The 17,184-nt window shown below is 41.7% G+C and overlaps 2 protein-coding genes across 2 annotated transcripts in view; one reads left to right on the top strand and one right to left on the bottom strand.

Annotated features, from left to right (window-relative positions):
- MED27 (mediator complex subunit 27) overlaps window positions 1-7,533 on the bottom strand; it is an 82,543-nt gene extending 75,010 nt beyond the window's left edge. The window contains exons 1-2 of the mRNA XM_079324638.1: window positions 7,289-7,533; window positions 4,738-4,882 (exon numbers count right to left, since the gene is read on the bottom strand). Coding sequence (XP_079180764.1) covers window positions 4,738-4,882; window positions 7,289-7,494 — 351 coding nt within the window. The 5' untranslated portion in view covers window positions 7,495-7,533. The remainder of the gene's footprint in view (window positions 1-4,737; window positions 4,883-7,288) is intronic.
- Window positions 1-17,184, top strand: part of PRRT1B (proline rich transmembrane protein 1B) — a 424,933-nt gene that overhangs the window by 194,400 nt on the left and 213,349 nt on the right. The gene's annotated exons all lie outside the window — the stretch shown is intronic.

Raw genomic sequence — 17,184 nt, 5'->3', positions numbered from 1 at the left:
AAAATTCTTTGAATGTCTGAACACAAACCCTTCACTGCAAAGGAAGGGGGAGAAGGAAAGATGACTTGCAGACTATTTTTACTTGAGCAAGTGAACTCAGCTGATGCTGCTGTCACTCAGAAATGCAGAAGAGACTGAGTTTGCTGCTCTCCAACAAACACAGCTTTCCTTCACTGGCTGAAAGTAATTCTGAAGGGTTGGTTTGGGAGTTGATTCATTCTGCACACATCCTTCACCTAAACAAACAACAAACAAACAAAAAAAAACTCTACAGTGATTAAAGATCAAGTGTGGGGCACGAACTACTTAACAGCATCCCTGTAAGAGAGGGGAAACCTGCCCAAAAAAGCATTTTCTTGCTCAGTGGATATAAAATTCATTATTTTCTGTTCCACTGAGCCAGTGGAAACCCCTTACCTGGCACTGCCTCGGGCACCCACAGGGCGAGGGCACAGAACATTTCACCAAGGGCAAAGGCTGAGCAAGTGCACAGAGAACCTCACTGCAGCTGCAGAGGGAACCCAAAGTTTACACCACTCAAAGAATGAGCTGACACTCCTGGATCCTAAAAACCTGCACCTGCTCTGCCCACCAGTATTACTGTAGCTGACCACACCACCACAAGCTTCAGTGAGTATTTCATGTGTGGGGAAGTGTGATATTGGATTAATCATAGCATCAGCAAGTATTTTCTCCCCCTACAAAACTTCTTAGCTGCCCAGTATTGAGAATAAATACTGAGAAACAGGCAGTTGCTCAGTAAAGGAAGCTGATATTCATGAGTTGGTGGTCTCATCTCCTGTAGGGAACAAGCAGCACTGAGAGCAGGGAAGGGTGGCACAAGGGCACCTGGCATGGAAGCATCCTGAAGAGCAAGAGAAGAGAGTTCTTGCAGTATCTATCACAAATCTGAGGTCACAGCTCTTAAAAAAAAAACTAAATCAGTATTTCAGTCTAGAAAGTGACTTTCAAAAATCTCTTTAATCTAAACTTAGCTGATGCCTCCTGCTCTGTGGTGATTCCCCTTGAATTCCAGGACAAAGAGAGAAGCAGGCAGCTGGCAATGAGGGGTAAGGCAGAGCCCCTGCAGACCCAGCCCTGACTGCTGCAGGCAGCACCAGGCCACACACACCCCAACCAGGAGCCCTCCTGGCTGCTGCTGCCATCTCAGATGTCACCTGCTCACACACAGCAGCAAATCACAAATTAAAAATCAGCTGCCAAGATGTACATAACTACTAAACCCAGAATTCAAGTGTGATGACTCAACAGAGATAGTCCATGAGAAAAAAACCCCTACTGCTATCTACAAACATCCTAGCTTACCCATAATACTCTCCCTGCATTAACCTTGCAGAATGATAGCTCATTTTTAACTTATCTAATATTATATCTTCAGTATTACATTAGAGGGGACATATGGATCCTTCTGGGAAACAGCACTTCAATTGTAATAAAGATAACCTGTTTTCTTAAATAAAATTGAAGAGAAGGAGAAAAGAAATTTATCAACTGGACCTAAATACTGTTCCATGGCTACTACACGTCTCCATGCACTCCACAGGCAGCAAAATAATTCACTTGCATGATTGCTACAGATACATAAAGTAAGTTAAAGCAAAGAAGACTGATCACTTAGCAGTTACTTGCAATAAAATGAACTTCCTGTGTTTTTCAGCTATGGCTTGGTAAGAGCTGTTAAACACCTGAAAAAGGAAAGTTCCTTTACAGCTGTGTGTGTATGCAATTAATGCATTTGACAAGCTGTTGTGTTCCCAAACAGCTGCTTCCATTACACAGACAACTTTACCATCTGCAAAACTATTGGACAAACTACAGTAAGTAAATATCAGGAGAGCAGGTGCTCATAAATAACAAACACTGCCAAGACAGCACACTTCTGTAAGGGAAGTTTTCATTCTTCCCACTGGATTTCTTCTTAATCCTGAAGCAGGTAAACTTACAATTAGAAATGGAGGAACCAGTGCTGTGGCTCACAGGAGCAGTAAAAAAAGGGTCAGGGCAAATATCTGTGAAATCACAATTAAATGCAACTCATCTCCACTGCACTCAGCCAAAGGGGTCAGTAAATTTGAATCTGAAAGTGGGTCTTCTCCAAATACATAACCAAGCACAGCTACAGGTATGAATTATGGCAAACAAACCATCTCCTGTGTCAACACTCACATGTTAAACACAGCATTTTCCACTCATGTCTGGGACTACAATCTTCACTCCATTTCACATCCAGCACTGCTACCTAACCCAAAATCTTGACCATAATCCAAGACCAGAACCAAATCAGGCATTTGCTGGACTCAACATCAAACAAAGCTGCAAACAGAAACAGCTATTCTAACATCCAGTATCTCATGAACCACAGGACAGTGCTTTGATACACTGAATACTAATTTGCTCCTCATAGCTAGCCCAGTTATTACCAACCTTACTTATTATTGTCCTAAAAGTGACTTATAACAGTCTCCTCATGTCTTAAAAAGAAGCAGAATGCATTGAGACAAGCAGCACAGTCTGTTCACTCATTTTCCTTGTATTTGGTGAATGTTCTTTTGGAATGGCACCACAGCCCTGAAACCTCCTCCCCTGGCAGCCATGGGGCTGTTCATGCCATCAGTAATGCATGAACAATCAAAGGCAGAGGAAAATGCCCTTATCTCAGCTCATCAAAAATACAAGCAGGCAAGCCACAAAGGGGTCACAAATTAAAAATTAAATGCAGGCAGACCTAAAGTGTATTGACAGACCATCACTTCGAAACCATCCCTGAGAAGCAGCTGGAAACAAGAGACACATAATAAGAATTGAAGGCAGCCAGAAGAAGTAATGAAATAACTCTTATTCCAGAAGTGTATTTAGCAATGAAGAATTAAGCAGGAACAGAAGATCTGTGTTGGTAAAGCCAGCAGCTCACACTCTCACACAGGCAACACATTTCCTGCAACTCAGCCTGTGTTTTTCTTTTATCTCTGTTGCCTCTGACTTCTGCTTCACAGCTAAAATAATAGGTAATGTTTTTCTCCTGCAACATTTCATTGTGAATGTGAGCTCACAGGATACTAAACTTTTCCAGCTTCCTGAAATCAGAATCCAGGATTACAAAAAATTGCTCTTCAAAGCTCCATAACACTCTAAGTTAATAAAAAACTACATTAGAACAGCTCTATAAAGCTATTTCATTACTGCCTGAGTTTACTCTGATAATGACCTAAAGAAGTAATTAAATCCCTGAAGACTTAACTGCCTTACAAGTTTATAAGTTTTCCTACCTTTACTTTTGCTGAAAGTAGCAAATTAATTATTTTTTCTTCAGTGCCAATAATCTTCTGCTAACAGCAAGGAACACAAGCAAACATGAATTATTTTCTCAGTTACTAAATCTCCCCTTAAAAATCTTTCTTGTCCCTCATTTTCCAATCATACTAAATTTCTCTCAGTGCCAAATTCTGCTGATTTTAAAAAACATTAACACATATTTGTATTCTCACCCATTACTGTAAGAATATTACTGTGGTATTCATACAAACATTATTGCAGTATCCTATCTTAAATCTGAATAATATTAGAATGGTTGGCTCAATGTATAACAAGAATTTGCCTACAAAGTATTTGTGCACTATCAAAGTCTTCCTGGCACATGTATCATAATAAATAATTTAAAGTGGAACTGTTTCTTTTAATGCTCTAAATATTTTCAGATTTATTATTCCTGCTTACTCCTGCTGTCTTGAATAAGGGTATTAAAAGCTACAACTCTGGACACACTTACTACTATAATAATTATTGTAAAAGAAATGAATCCATCTTTTATATTTCTTAACAGCTTACAGTATTTCAAACATAATTTTAAGAAAGCTTTTAAATACTAACTCGTTTCAATACTTCTATAAAAAGTAATAGGCATGCTCAAAAAAATCAGGATGGGAACAGGTAACCTGAAAGATAACAGTGCTCAGAGGCCAGCAATAATTGCAATGTCTTGTTTACTTATTTAAGAAAATTAGGTGAGGAAAGGAGTATTTTTGAGCCACAAGTAGATTGTTCAGAGTAAAAAAGGAAACATACCTATCCAAATTCTCCATATATTCAACATACAGGTAATGAAACTGAATTATGCTGTTGAGAAATAAGTTTCTTTCAGCAAAAACTATTGAATTTTTTAAATGTAAAAGACTGCATTCAAATTATCTGCTTTTTTCTTTCACACTACTTAATATTCAATGCTATATATATGATATGAAAACAGGAGGGATGTCAAAGCTGCTGAATACAAAGCTGCTTTTGAGACCATGGGCAGAAAATAGTACAGGAAAGGCTTCAAGATTTCTAAGATGAAAACTTCCCTACAGGATTGTTTCCTAGAAATAGTTTGGAGGTGACATAAAATGATGATTATCTGTTCTATAATCCCACTACAGTGTTTACTGCCAGATGCAAGGACACAAGACACTTTTAATTTTTATCTGCATAAGATGCTAAACGTGAAAATGCTTGGGAGTTAATACCTCCTTTAAGATCAAGGGCATGCCTTTGGTATCACAGAAAAAACTCTTAATTAAAACAATTTTATCCTTGAAAGTACCTTTAGTTACATATTATGCTCCTCAATTCCAAAAAGTCAGCCCTTTTGACAACCCCAAACACTCAGGGGTCTGCTGTATGGCAAACCCAACATGCAATGGGAATACACAACTAAATCCCAGGGATGTATTTTGTTACCTTGTTGGACCATTTGTAGGCCTGCAGGAGCTGGCTGTAGAGGGGGGTTTTGTCCTGCACAGGGTCCAGGCTCAGGAGCCCACTGTTGTGCAGGGGATGGTTCTCTGAGGGTTTCCCAACCAGGTTGCTTAGACGTTCCAGTTCCCTGGGAGAAAGCAGAAGGGCATTTTTAGAGTCAGATCTGGCAATCACAGATGTGCAATCCTCCAGGGACAGCAGCATGCAGCAAATCTATTTTAGTAGCTAAATGAGTTTTAAATACATCCCGAATTTGATTTAAAACTTAATGCCTCTTATTACCCAAACAATTTGAAGCAGTCTGTTGGTTGTTCAGCTCAGTTCTTCTTTGGAGAGAAAGTACAAGTCAAGAGCCTTTGGAAACTACCTGGAAAGAGTCAGACTATGGCAGGTCCTGTTCACAGCCCAGGCACCTCCTGAGCAAAGCAGCCCCTCAGAAACCACAAAATTCTGACTTCAGCACTGCCTGCAATACTAGAAGTATTTTTTTTTTTAACCACCAAGCAAGCAGATGCCTCATCATTTCATTAGAGAACTCCAAATTAACATTGTCCTCATACAAATATACACAAGAACTGGCACTAGTCCTAAGCTTGGAGACAATCCTGCAAAGGCTGTGATTACTCTAATCAAGTATCTGCCTTCCAAATTCTCAGGACAGGGAAAGATCTTTTGGTTTTCATGAGCAATTTGTATATCTGTAGTGTAAAATACTCAACTGAAACATAATAAGCACCATTTTCCCACGAAAAAATCCCTCACTGTGAAATGATCTATCATTGCTTCATATCTCATTTGTCAAACACAACATTTAATCATAACAAAAGTTAAGCAATTTTTCAAACTTGCATTAATCAACTGTAGAAAAAAAGGTTGGCCACTTTGCAGAGATATAAAAAGCAGTTTTTCAAGTGACAGGACTAATCAAGTGCTTTTCCTTCTGAAGCCCAGTGCTACACCCAAGTCTGAACTTCAGAACCTCCACTAAATTAAATGCAGCACTCAAAAGGCAGCTTATGAAAACATCTGTAGAGAAAAATCCAAAATATCTCAATTTACATTTAAGAAAGGTTACAAAAATAAACTCCAAACAATCAGGGAATTGACAGTTAAAAGACTTCCAGACTTCACTACCACAAAATTCTCCTTTATTAATCATTATTCCTTGAAGTTTCCATGGCCTACATTCTTCCCAAGCCTCTGGTGCTGGGAACACTTGCAAATCTGCTTAATACTCCTTGACAAAAGAATACAATAAAACAAGTGTGACTAGGCATAATAACTGAGGATTTGCTGAACAGAGATACCAGTCAATATTTCCACTACATAAAAATCCCCTGGTGATATTAAATTCAGCACACCTTGGAGTATTCTCTTGCTACTAGACAAGTTCAAGGAACACCCTGAGCTGGAAGGGAGCCACAAGGATCCAAGCTCAGCTCCTGAGTTGTTATTTATTATTGTTTGGAAATGAGATTTTGGGGTTATACCTGATTGGTCTTCAGAAGGCCACAAGGACCAGCTCAGCTTCCACAGAGGGAACTGTGAGACCTCCTCAACTTGAAAACTAAAATCCAAAGTGACACTGGATGATGCTGGGTGTAACATCATTCATGAGAAGCATTATCCATCACCTTTCCCAACAGAAGAGAGGTGGGTAATAAATCATATTACCATGATGACAGCGAAAAATTAACAAGACCTTTTAATCAACAAGAAAGAAATTCTCCTACACAAGACCCAGAATAGAAGATGCTCTGGTTCAATACCTGTGGACACCTCCCTGGACAGTGCTGATGGCTCCCAGGACAGAGCCAGCAACTCAGCAGTGGGACCAACATCAACAACCATTGAGTCAGTCAGGTGGAAAACACCTTTATAATCATTAAGCCCAACCATAAACCTGACATTGACAACCCCACCACTAAACCATATCCCAAAGTACTCAGTTCCTGTGTCTGTGTAGGGCTTTTCAATTTAAATACACAAAATTGCTGAATGAAACTGTGTGTCAGCCTCTGTCTTCTGCCCGTAACTTTCCTCCACATCTTCAGCCTCAGCAGTTTGTCTCTTACACAAAACACACCTGCTGGTACTGAGCAACTACACTTACCTGGGATAACTTTCCAGCCTGACAAGTTTGGGTAATAAAAGGATCATTCTTGAACACCTTAGATGCTACTCAATAATCTGCACCTAGGAAGTGTCTGAGTTTTTAACAAAAACCTTCAAAATATAGAGAGAAATCTCCCTGCAGCAAACACCTTCACCTCGTCAATACAATCCCACAAAACCAGGTAAATATTACGAGCACGTTCAACCCTTTGGAGATTCTGAAGCAGAATACCACGAAAGGTAACGCGCACTGTGATGGGGGGAGGGCGGTGGGGAATAACACGGAGCCTTTTCGCTTTGATTTGCCTAAAACTTTCCCCTGGAGCGCAAAGGGCGCTGCCGGGCACTGAGAGGAGCCAGGACAGCCCGGGACCCCCTCCCTGCCCACCGGGGAGCCCCCGCCGGGGCCGCTGCTCACCCCAGATCGCGGCTGACGGAGTGCAGGCTCTCCTGGAAGGCGGCCACGAAGCCCTTCTCGCGGCCCTCCAGGGTCTCCTTGTTGCGCATCCCATCCTTGAGGCAGTCGAAGACCCTGGTGACGCTGGAGCGCAGCGCCTGGATGGCGGCGATGGCCTGGGAAAACGCCTCCAGGTTCACGCCGGGGCTCAGTGCCCCGTCCGCCATCTTGGCCGGCGCCGCCGGCCCCGCCGCGGTGCACGCTGGGAAATGTAGTCCGGGAGTCTGTGGGGGGGCGGTTGGTGATTGACACGAAGCGATTTTTTAGAGACTTTCAACACTCACAGAGTCGGCAAGGTTGGAAGAGATCTGTGAAATCATGGGATCAGCTCAGCTGGATAAAGCATGGTGAAAATAACACCAAGGTTGTGGGTTCATGTGTTGGTCATTTCCTTGAGAGTTGGACTTGATGATCCTCGTGTCACTTTCAGCTCGTAATTTTCTGTGACTCTGTAAATCATCAATTCTAACCATCCACCCAGCACTACTACAGTAACCCCTAAACCACATTGCCCAGTGCCATGTCCAGATGCCCAGAATCACAAAATTACAGAATCACAAAATTACAGAATCACAGAATAGCCTGAGCTGGAAGGGACTCAAGGATCATCAAGGCCAGCCCCTGGCCCTGCATGGACACTCCAACAATCCCACCATGTCCCCTGTTATCCTGGAGCTCTGGCTGCCTTGGGGCTCTGCCCATTCCCTGGGGAGCTGGGCAGTGCCCAGCACCCTCTGGGGAAAGAACCTTTTCCTAAATCCAACCTAAACCTCCCCTGGCACGACTCCATATCATTCCTCCAGGTCCTGTCACTGGTCACCAGAGAGAATCCTGCACCTCCACTTCCCCTCTTGTAGAAGCAGCAGACCACAATGAGGTATTTGTAGAGTTTATTCCCTCCCTTGGATGTTCTGTAGGGTGTTTCCCAGGCACAGAAAGAGAAATAAAACCAGCTGGAATGGGAAGCACTGATCTTGATGCAGTCAAGAGCGTTTCCATCATCCTCATGGTCCTGGGGACACTGGAGATGAGCAGGTCCCACGTTATAATTCTGTCTTAGTGCTGGAGCCACCTGGTGCAATGAAAGGTGTCCCTGCCCATGGCAGGGGGTGAAATGAGGAACATCTAATGCCCCTTCTCACCCAAACCAGCCTGTGCTCCTGTGTTTTTATATTTCAGTTGTGATTATGGCTGAGCCAAGGCCCTCATTACCTCACCTTTGCAAAGCACTGCAAAGTGCAGGAGTGCTTTCACAGCACTAAACAGTACTGGTTTGATTTTGTAAGACCTGCTTATGTTTCCTATGCCACTGCTCTTTTCACCCTCAGAGTGCAGCTAAAATAAATAAAGCTAAAGTAAATGAAGCACTGCACAGGCCAATAGTCGCTCCACACAGAGCAAACTGCAGCACAGGGATGGGTCTTTTGTTTTCTCAGCTTCTAAAGTAAATAACAACCCCTTTCATAAAGGTATTAATTAAAATTCAGTAAGCAAAATCCACACAGATCCTTTAGCCATGGGTGATCTTTTTTTTTTTTTCTATGTAAGATGGAAATGAATATGAAAAGGAACAGCCAAGGTGTCAGTGGCCAAGTGAAGCGAAGCTTCGCCCTCCACTCAGTGACACTTTTCTGTCAAGTGATGGATTCTGAAAATTGTATCCAATCAATTAAATGTTCTCAGAACACCATGTGAGGTATTGGAAAGTGAAACCCTATTACTTAGCATGAAGAATGAGAAAATGAAAGGGCTGTGGCTCCTCTTCTCTTGAGCTTAGGGATGCTGTTCCATCCGAGCACTGGGGTAAAGCAAACCTGGAAGAAATGGATGAAGCAATGGAGTTCAGCCTCCACAGCCAGTGAAATGCATAGCAGTGTGCTTCAAAGAATCAGCAACAGTCTGAGCACACTTAGTAAGGCAGACAGGAACAAGGTAGGAATGGTTCTTTGTGTTAAAAAATACTGAACCACAGAAAAACAGCCAGAGGCAGAAAGGACAGGACTATCTCAGCCAGACCAGCAACCTAAACTGCTTATGGATCTGTAATTCTAGTTATTTTAAACATAAAATACCTTTCTTTGGACTAAAATAGATTGGTCATGGTGGTATTGTGTTATAAGGGAATACTTGCAGGCTGAGAGATCATTCCTGCATGACATTAATGTTTTTTTCTTCCCACTACAAAGTTCAGACTCTCGGTGCACATTGCAGACATCTGTAACTTATTTTATGTGTTATCACTTGGAAATGGATGATTCTTTTCCATTTCATAGTCACTATTTAAAACACATATTTTTTACATGTCAATATTGCACTTATTTTCATTATCTCCAAGATCCCTGTCATTGTGGTGCCCAAATGCAAGGAGTTCTGATTTCACATCTTACATGGAACAGTAAAAAAGATTTGACAGTTGCTTTACTATTTTTAAACAAACGACAAAACAGTGGCCTAAAAACAAACCCATAAATATATAAGGAACCATTTGGAACTTGCCCCTATAGAACTAAGTGCTCTGCATAGCTTTGCCTTAGAAACTCAAAGGAGGGCATTCACAATTTTTTGCTCCAGGGATCTGCTTTTTCTTGCATAAATGAGGAGCCAAGTCCTCCTGAACAGACAACAGGCAATTCAGAGCACTCAGAGCTCCACTGGCTCCGTGGGGAGTTAAGGCAGGCACTGCTTCAACACCTACAGATAATGGCTAGGAAAGAGAGCAGGAGCTCCTTCTCCTCTTGTTATTTCTCTCCTGTTTTGCCACATCTAGGAGGAAAAGGCTGCATCATTTTGTGTGTTCATTTGTAGGGCGTTGCCTTGCTGGTGTTGCTGGTTTCTTTTTAAGCAAAATTCCTTAAGTGGCAGCTTGCCCAAGTCAAGGCAGTGTGTTCACTTTATCTTCATTATAGGTGCACTGTAAGGGGGCATTATGGAGAGAAAATATGGGGAACTGGGATATCTCCAAGGTACCAACAAAAATCTTCTTGCCTTAAAATCATTAATAAAACATAAAAGCAAGAATCCAGCTGATGTTTGGAAGATTCAAAAATCTTATTATCTGACAGCTTTTGAGTGGGCTCCTGCAAAATTATCTGGGTGGCTCAATATGGCCTGGCTTCCACAGCTGGGCCAGCAGCAGATCTGGTATCTTTTATCCTCTCCACCAGAAGTTCAAGGACCTGCTGATCTCCCACTGGAAAAAAAATTTTAAAAATCCCATTTAAAGCATAGGGGGATCTCCACATGGCACAACACTAATTAACCCTGTGTCTCAGCCTGGCTAATTAGCTGTGGCATCACAGTGATGCTCCAGCCAGCTCAGTTCTCCCCATCAGTGCTGCTCCAAGCTGAGCAGAGACACCAGGAGATGGGAGAGGGAAAGCTGCTCTGAGCTGCCAGCTCTGGATCTGTTCAGTGGCTAAAGAGAGAATTTCATTTTGGGTGCTGTCAGTCTCAGAACGTACATAAGCTCTGAACTCACTTGGAGAGAAGGGAGGGGTAAAAAGTAACAATCCAGCCTGGCATCACATGCAGCAAGAAAAGTTGAGTTCACTTCTCAAGCAGAAGCTTGGCTGGGGGAGTGTGTAATTAAGATGAACATTTCACAGCAAAGTATGTTACTCAAACTGCAGCTACTAAGAACCACGTGGGCTGTAATTAATCAGCAACATCAAAGCAAAGGGATGACTCCAGAATCCTTGCAGAGGTACTGTAAACAATTTCTTAGGGAAGAAAGTGTCCAATTAGAAATGCGTTCTCATTTAAGAGAAATTAATTTTGTTGTCAGGAGAGACAATTAATGGCACTATTGGGTTTCAAAGCAAGTGCAGATAATCTCTCACAAAATGTCCGAACAGGGCTCAATATTTGAAATAACTTATAACATAAGAAATTATCTCTATCTTCCTCTGACAGAGATAAATGCTGATATTTATTCTATGGCAAGCTGGACTGATATTCATCACCAGAACCTCTTCATTTCTTTATATTTCATTGCTACATTCTTGACAGCACTTCAGATAAATATAATAAACTGATTTTGTTGTTGTTGTTGTTGTTGAAATAATTGTGATGCTCAATAATGCAATTGGCAAGATGTTCTTGCTATTTTTACATTCCTATTAATTTCTTTCAGGTTTTCAGTCTTCAGTTAGCCACAGAGTTTACTACACGATGCATTATTGAAAAAGAAGAGAAGCTGAGGGGTTATTGACTCAGGTTTGAGGCTTCTGCCAAGAGAAGGGAATGAGTCCTGCCCCCCTTTAGAGAAGGCTGGAATGGCAAGACGTTTTCAGATGTGGAGGAGACTTGCTCTCCAGTGCTATTTCTTTCCTATTGTTCCCTGAATCAGAATCCCCCACTATATCCAACAATAGTGAGCAAAAATCTTATCTGAACACCCCTGCCAGAAGAAACAGTGAAATAATGAACTGAGCTGACAATGATGTAGTTATCATCAGATTTCCTGTGGGATGAATAGAGTTAGCTTCCTATTGTTTCATGCTCTCAGGTGATCAAACTCACATTCAAAAGGATCTTCTCCCACATCATGGTGGATGGAAAACAGACCTGGAGCCTACCTGTTCCCTTAGGGGATCTCTGTGACTGTAGCAACTACAATTTTCGGGTGGCTATTCAGCATTCCAGAGTGTTTTCTTTCATTTTATGGCTATGAAGTGTTCCCATGACACACAGAGAAACCAGATTTGTCTGCAGAACCACCAAGGGCTGTCTGGATTATGACTCTTCGATTCCCTCTTGCCTGATGAAACTGGCACTCTTGATATCAGTTTTAAGAAAATTGAGAGAGATCTGCTGGTGTGTTGTGCTGCTTCTGGAACTTGATTCCTTGGAGATGTCAACTTAACACCTTATCCCAGCACCAAATTTACATGAGAAGTGTAAAGCAAAATACAAAAAGTAAACCATATCCAGCAAAACTCCTGGTGTTATTTTATGCATGAGGAATTCTGTCCCAAAATATGTCAAATTTTACTTGCAAAAATAAAAGGCTGCTGTTTTATTCTGTATGTGTACAATCTGCAGAGAACTCAGTTACTTCTTTTCTTTAAACATTTAGTGATCAAATGGGGAATCTGCTGTAAAACCGAATGGGAAGAAAGTACCATTATTTAAAGGCTACAGAACTGCTTAAAATTAGAGCTGTGAAGGCACCAAAAAATACCAGAAATCACAGATGGTTTGCAGATAAATTCACATTGCATTTAGTCCACTCAACATCTAAAAAAAAACCCTATGCTTTTGCCTTGCTTTTCAGTCTATCTGTTGATGCCTGCTCAAAACACACTTTCTTTAAATTGGGCTTTGAGTCATGTTCTGTTGCCCTACACATTCAGATCCCAGTAATTTTGAAAAATCTGCACAAATACGTATTTTTAAATGATGCCAATAAAATTTAATATATTCTGCATATTTGCAAAATCACAACTATCCTGAGCAGGTTAAATAAGACATTAGCAGGGATGACATAGTTGCAAGAACAGACAAGTAGTTCTGCAATATGCAAGTGGCTGAGACAGAATGACCCAATTGTTCCTTCTTGTCTATACTGATGATTCTGCAGTATTAGAGTCAGTTAAACATTGTTTTCCCCACCCAAAAACTGCAGGATCAGGGCTCTTACATAATTCTGGGATATTTGTGTATTCTGTAATTTAACTAGTTCCAGCCTATTTGTTTGGTTTTGTTTTAATGCCCGGGCTGTATTTTCAAACCCTCTCTCTTGTCCCCTGGGTTTTCTCTCTGATACTGGCTTGCTTGGGGGAAAATTCCGCTTCCATTATCAGGAAAGATCAGGATTTGGCACAATCATTCCAGCCTCCCTGCCTAGCAGCAGTCAGCAGAATTTGTTGAATACATAATGCTCCATTCTGCTCCTTCCCAGGTTCTTGCGGAGGGATTTTGCAGCAGGGAGGGGGAGCTCAGAGCGTGTTGGTCGTTCAATACTTTCTTGAGACACCCAGGAGCTCTTGCTCTTCATTGCACAGGCACAGGGAAGTTTTATATGGCACTGTACCCACTGTTAAGATAGAAAATATTATAAAGTTCATGGTACAGTATATGGCATTTCTTCTTGCCAGGAGCAAACTCTCACCTGCAGCCTGGAATAGCCGAGGCTGCTTTTCCCCCAGCTCTTTAAAAAACCTGGCACAGTTAAAATCCATGAGACAAGTTCAGAGAGATCTCAAGTCCATGATTAGTAAATATTATTTGTGCAAAGTGGAATCTCAGGACAATAAGGCCTGACACGAACCATATTCAGGATGTTTGGCAATCCTCAGCTTTATTCCTTCTAAACACAAATGCAGCATGCCAAGCTGCAATCCTCTAACTCCTGAGCTTAGCTTTCTCCATTCCACCAGCCACTTGCCAAGAGTCATTTGCTCCAGTACTTCTCACAAAAGCCAAGCTACTTCCTATAACTCTCCATCCTAATTAAGCTACTTGCTGGCTTTTATAATCACCTCTCCATACACCAATCAATCTCAGCAGGATTTTTAACAGATGAAACTTGGCTGGTTTCCCCTTAAAGCACCAACCATTCTGAAACAATATGTTTCACTCTTTTTTTTTACTCTTTACTGCTTTTCTTGCAGGCCCTTTTTCTTCTCCACCTGTCAAAAGGGAAGGCCAACAACAAAAATAAATATAGTTAAGTATGCTTGAGGCTGAATGAGGGCATGGAAACCTGCTGTTTTCCAGACAAGTCAAGCAGTTCTAGCAACTGCACAGAGCAGTATTTTCTTCAAGTTATTCCACACTCACTCTTGTTCATCAGCCCATCAAAGAGGACAGACTGCCAAACTTTTGAACAGATATCCAGACAAAACAGGCAGAATAAATATTCTGGAATATTCAGAACTTTAGCATTTCAAAAATCCAGTACTTCATCTTGACCTTTACTCAGGAAAGCAGCTGGAACTAAACTTGGAGTACATACAAAGGGAGTTTTCAATCGATGAGCCCTTCTACAGCACTGCTTCAGGACCCTACTCTGGAATCTGCAGGGAATATAAACAGAGCTCAGTTCACAGTCTACAACCAAGAGGGCATTGCCTCTGAAGAGTGTTTTTGTGGAACACACATAACCAAAAAGTGCACAGAGCATCCCCAAATCACTGCAGCACTCAGCATATCACCAGGACCCCACTGGGCTGGATTTACCCAGAAGCTTCCAACCCCTCAGACACTGTTATGGAAAACATCCTACATGAGGGGAAAATAAGATTTAACCAATTTGGTGTGAAAGGCAGCAGTGTTTCTTGCTGTCTCTTAATGAAAGGGACATCAACACTTGGAGATAGCGGAGGTGCCAGATGATGTGGAAACAAATTGGCTTCAAACAAAAACCCGGCTTCAATTTGTCAGGACAGAACCAGAGCAGATGCCCTCACAGTGGGGCCACAGAGCTTCCAGAACCTCCAGCCCCCTCTCAGAGCAGCAAACCCAAAAGCCACAGACAGGACTGTGCCCTGTCAGTGTCTGCCCACACCTCTGTGCCAGCTGACAGTGTCCACAGGGTTGGGATGTGTGGCGTGGGCAGCAGATACAGAACGGGTTGGATTGTTTCCAAAGGCTATTATCCAAAAAAGACTTTGCTTTATGCTTGGGCCAATATGGTAAACTGCATCCAGTTAGCTCAGGGAAAGGTCAGACATATTTTAAAGCAAAGAAAGGCCATCTCTGGCAGGTGTATCCAATTCAGAGAGATATATTATCCCTAAAGGAATATGAGAAAAAAATATCCTTATTTATTTTATTTCTGCATATTCCACTTAGAGTTGCCCTGGTGCATTCATGATATGGAGTTGAGCAATGTTTTCAAGCAGAACCCAGCCAGTCTTTCCTAAAATGAGACACAGCTTATCTAAACAGACAATCACTTCCTGAAATTTGCAGATCTAATTCCATACTTCAGTATTTAAGGCCTCCAAAAAAGTGACATCCGTCTTCCCTCTTATACAAAAAAAAAAAAGGAAAAAAGAAAAAAAGAAAAAAAGAAATATTTTCCTTCTATCTAGAGATTATTTAGTGCTCTGTTATTGACACTGCTTCTATTGAAAGATTTCAAGATAAAAATGCAGTGTATTCAAGTAGTGATCATTTTTCATCGTCACTTAGTGACAGAACAGCCTGTAGTCAATTCCAACAGATTTATCTTCTCTGCTATTGATCCTGTGTGGGGCTGAGCTGTGCACAGGGACTTGGCTGTGGCACTTCAGAATTGCAGCAAGAAATGCAAAAGGGGTGGACAAGAGAGGTGCCAAGCAGTCTTGTTTTCATTCTCTGCTGTTTAATTATTTTTCTCTAAGTGGTGAGACAGGCTGCTAGTAGATAACTTGTGTATAGACACATGGCACTTCCTGATGGATAAAAGAAATAAATGACATTTCCCCATGTAACTCAGTGTACAAGGTGTTCCAGAGCTGGGTTCAAGACATTGGATCCAAATCAAAACTTCAGGTACTGCAGGGACAGATGTTTTGTGAAAAGTAGGAACTGCCAGTCAGGTCCCTAAAGCAAAGCTCCCATGACCTCCCGTGGTGAAGATGTTTTCTTGTGCTCTCATGAGGATTCCCATCACATCATTGAAAGAGTGTTTTTGCTTTTTGAAGCCCAAAGAGAATGGAAAGTATTATCTTGAGACTATGGACTGCTCCAGCCTCCAAAGTTCCACAACCAATTTTTCTGCTTAAGACACAAAGACTAATTCTGGTCCCCTTCTGAGTCTAGAGTGAAGCTGAAGGGGAAAAAAACCAACAAAACATTTAGATGCAAGGTAGAACCTGCATCTTCTCAAACAGTTCAATACTGGATCCCAGACTATCTACTATTTTAAACACAGCCAGACTTCTCTGCTCTTCTTCACTTAAGCCAAATATATTGGTAAATGCTGATACAGAGGCTGTGAATTTGATGGCTGAATAATGTTTGAATCCTTCAGAGACCAAGAAAGCTTTCTCCACAAGCTGTCATGCACCTCCTGATGGATCACCCCTCACAAACCATAAAGGCTCTTAATGCTGGGAGCAGCAGAACCAGATCTCCAGCTTCCCACAGCAGCTGCTCTGTTATGGAGTTAAAAGGAGCTTTTGGGGTTGTTTCCCCTACCAGGTACTGGCTGAAATGTGACCCAGACACCTTTAAAGCTCCTATACATAAGTTTTAAATTTAAGCTGGAAAAGAGACACACAAAGAACTTGAGTGAATGAACAGACAGTGGTGCTTCTGTGCTATTTGCAGCTTTCTCATCCTGCTGATGCCATTTATCCACACTTCCCACCATGGCTTTGGGTCTTTTTTTAAGGTATTTCCCACATGGGTTAGGAAATGGTGACACAAGCACTGGCTTGAACAAGGGGAGCTGTTCCAGTCCTTGTGGCTGGGGACACCCAGCAGATTAATTCTGACAACAGCAAAACCCCCAAACATTGCAACTGCAGGAACTACACTGAGATGAAAATCACAGACTGGGTTCTGCAGGCAGTGACTTAACCAAAGCCAAGCAAACTGCACAAATAAAACACATATACAGGTTCACCTCATGTATGAGCTCAACAATGTTCTAGCCCTTCTCCCTGTTAATCATGAGCTTCTGAGGTTTGTTTTTTGATCATTTCTGTGAAAGACATTCTTCTACAGAGACCTAATCTGGCACTCCTCTGCAGCTCTGGCTGCCTTTAAAATGTCCCAATCCAAACCCTTTTGGTTAATCATCTCTGAGCAGGTTTATCAGTCTGTTCTGAAGCCTGCACACAGGAACATACATGTTCAGCAGATATTTCCTCCGTAACTATCTCTGCTACACTATTTTGAAGAGCTGTTCCAAACTGTGCCAG

The sequence above is a fragment of the Erithacus rubecula genome, assembly GCF_903797595.1.
Source record: "Erithacus rubecula genome assembly, chromosome: 21".
Taxonomy (NCBI): Eukaryota; Metazoa; Chordata; class Aves; order Passeriformes; family Muscicapidae; genus Erithacus; species Erithacus rubecula.
The sequence above is the reverse complement of the archived record's forward strand: the minus strand, read 5'-3'. Positions and strand labels throughout refer to the sequence as shown.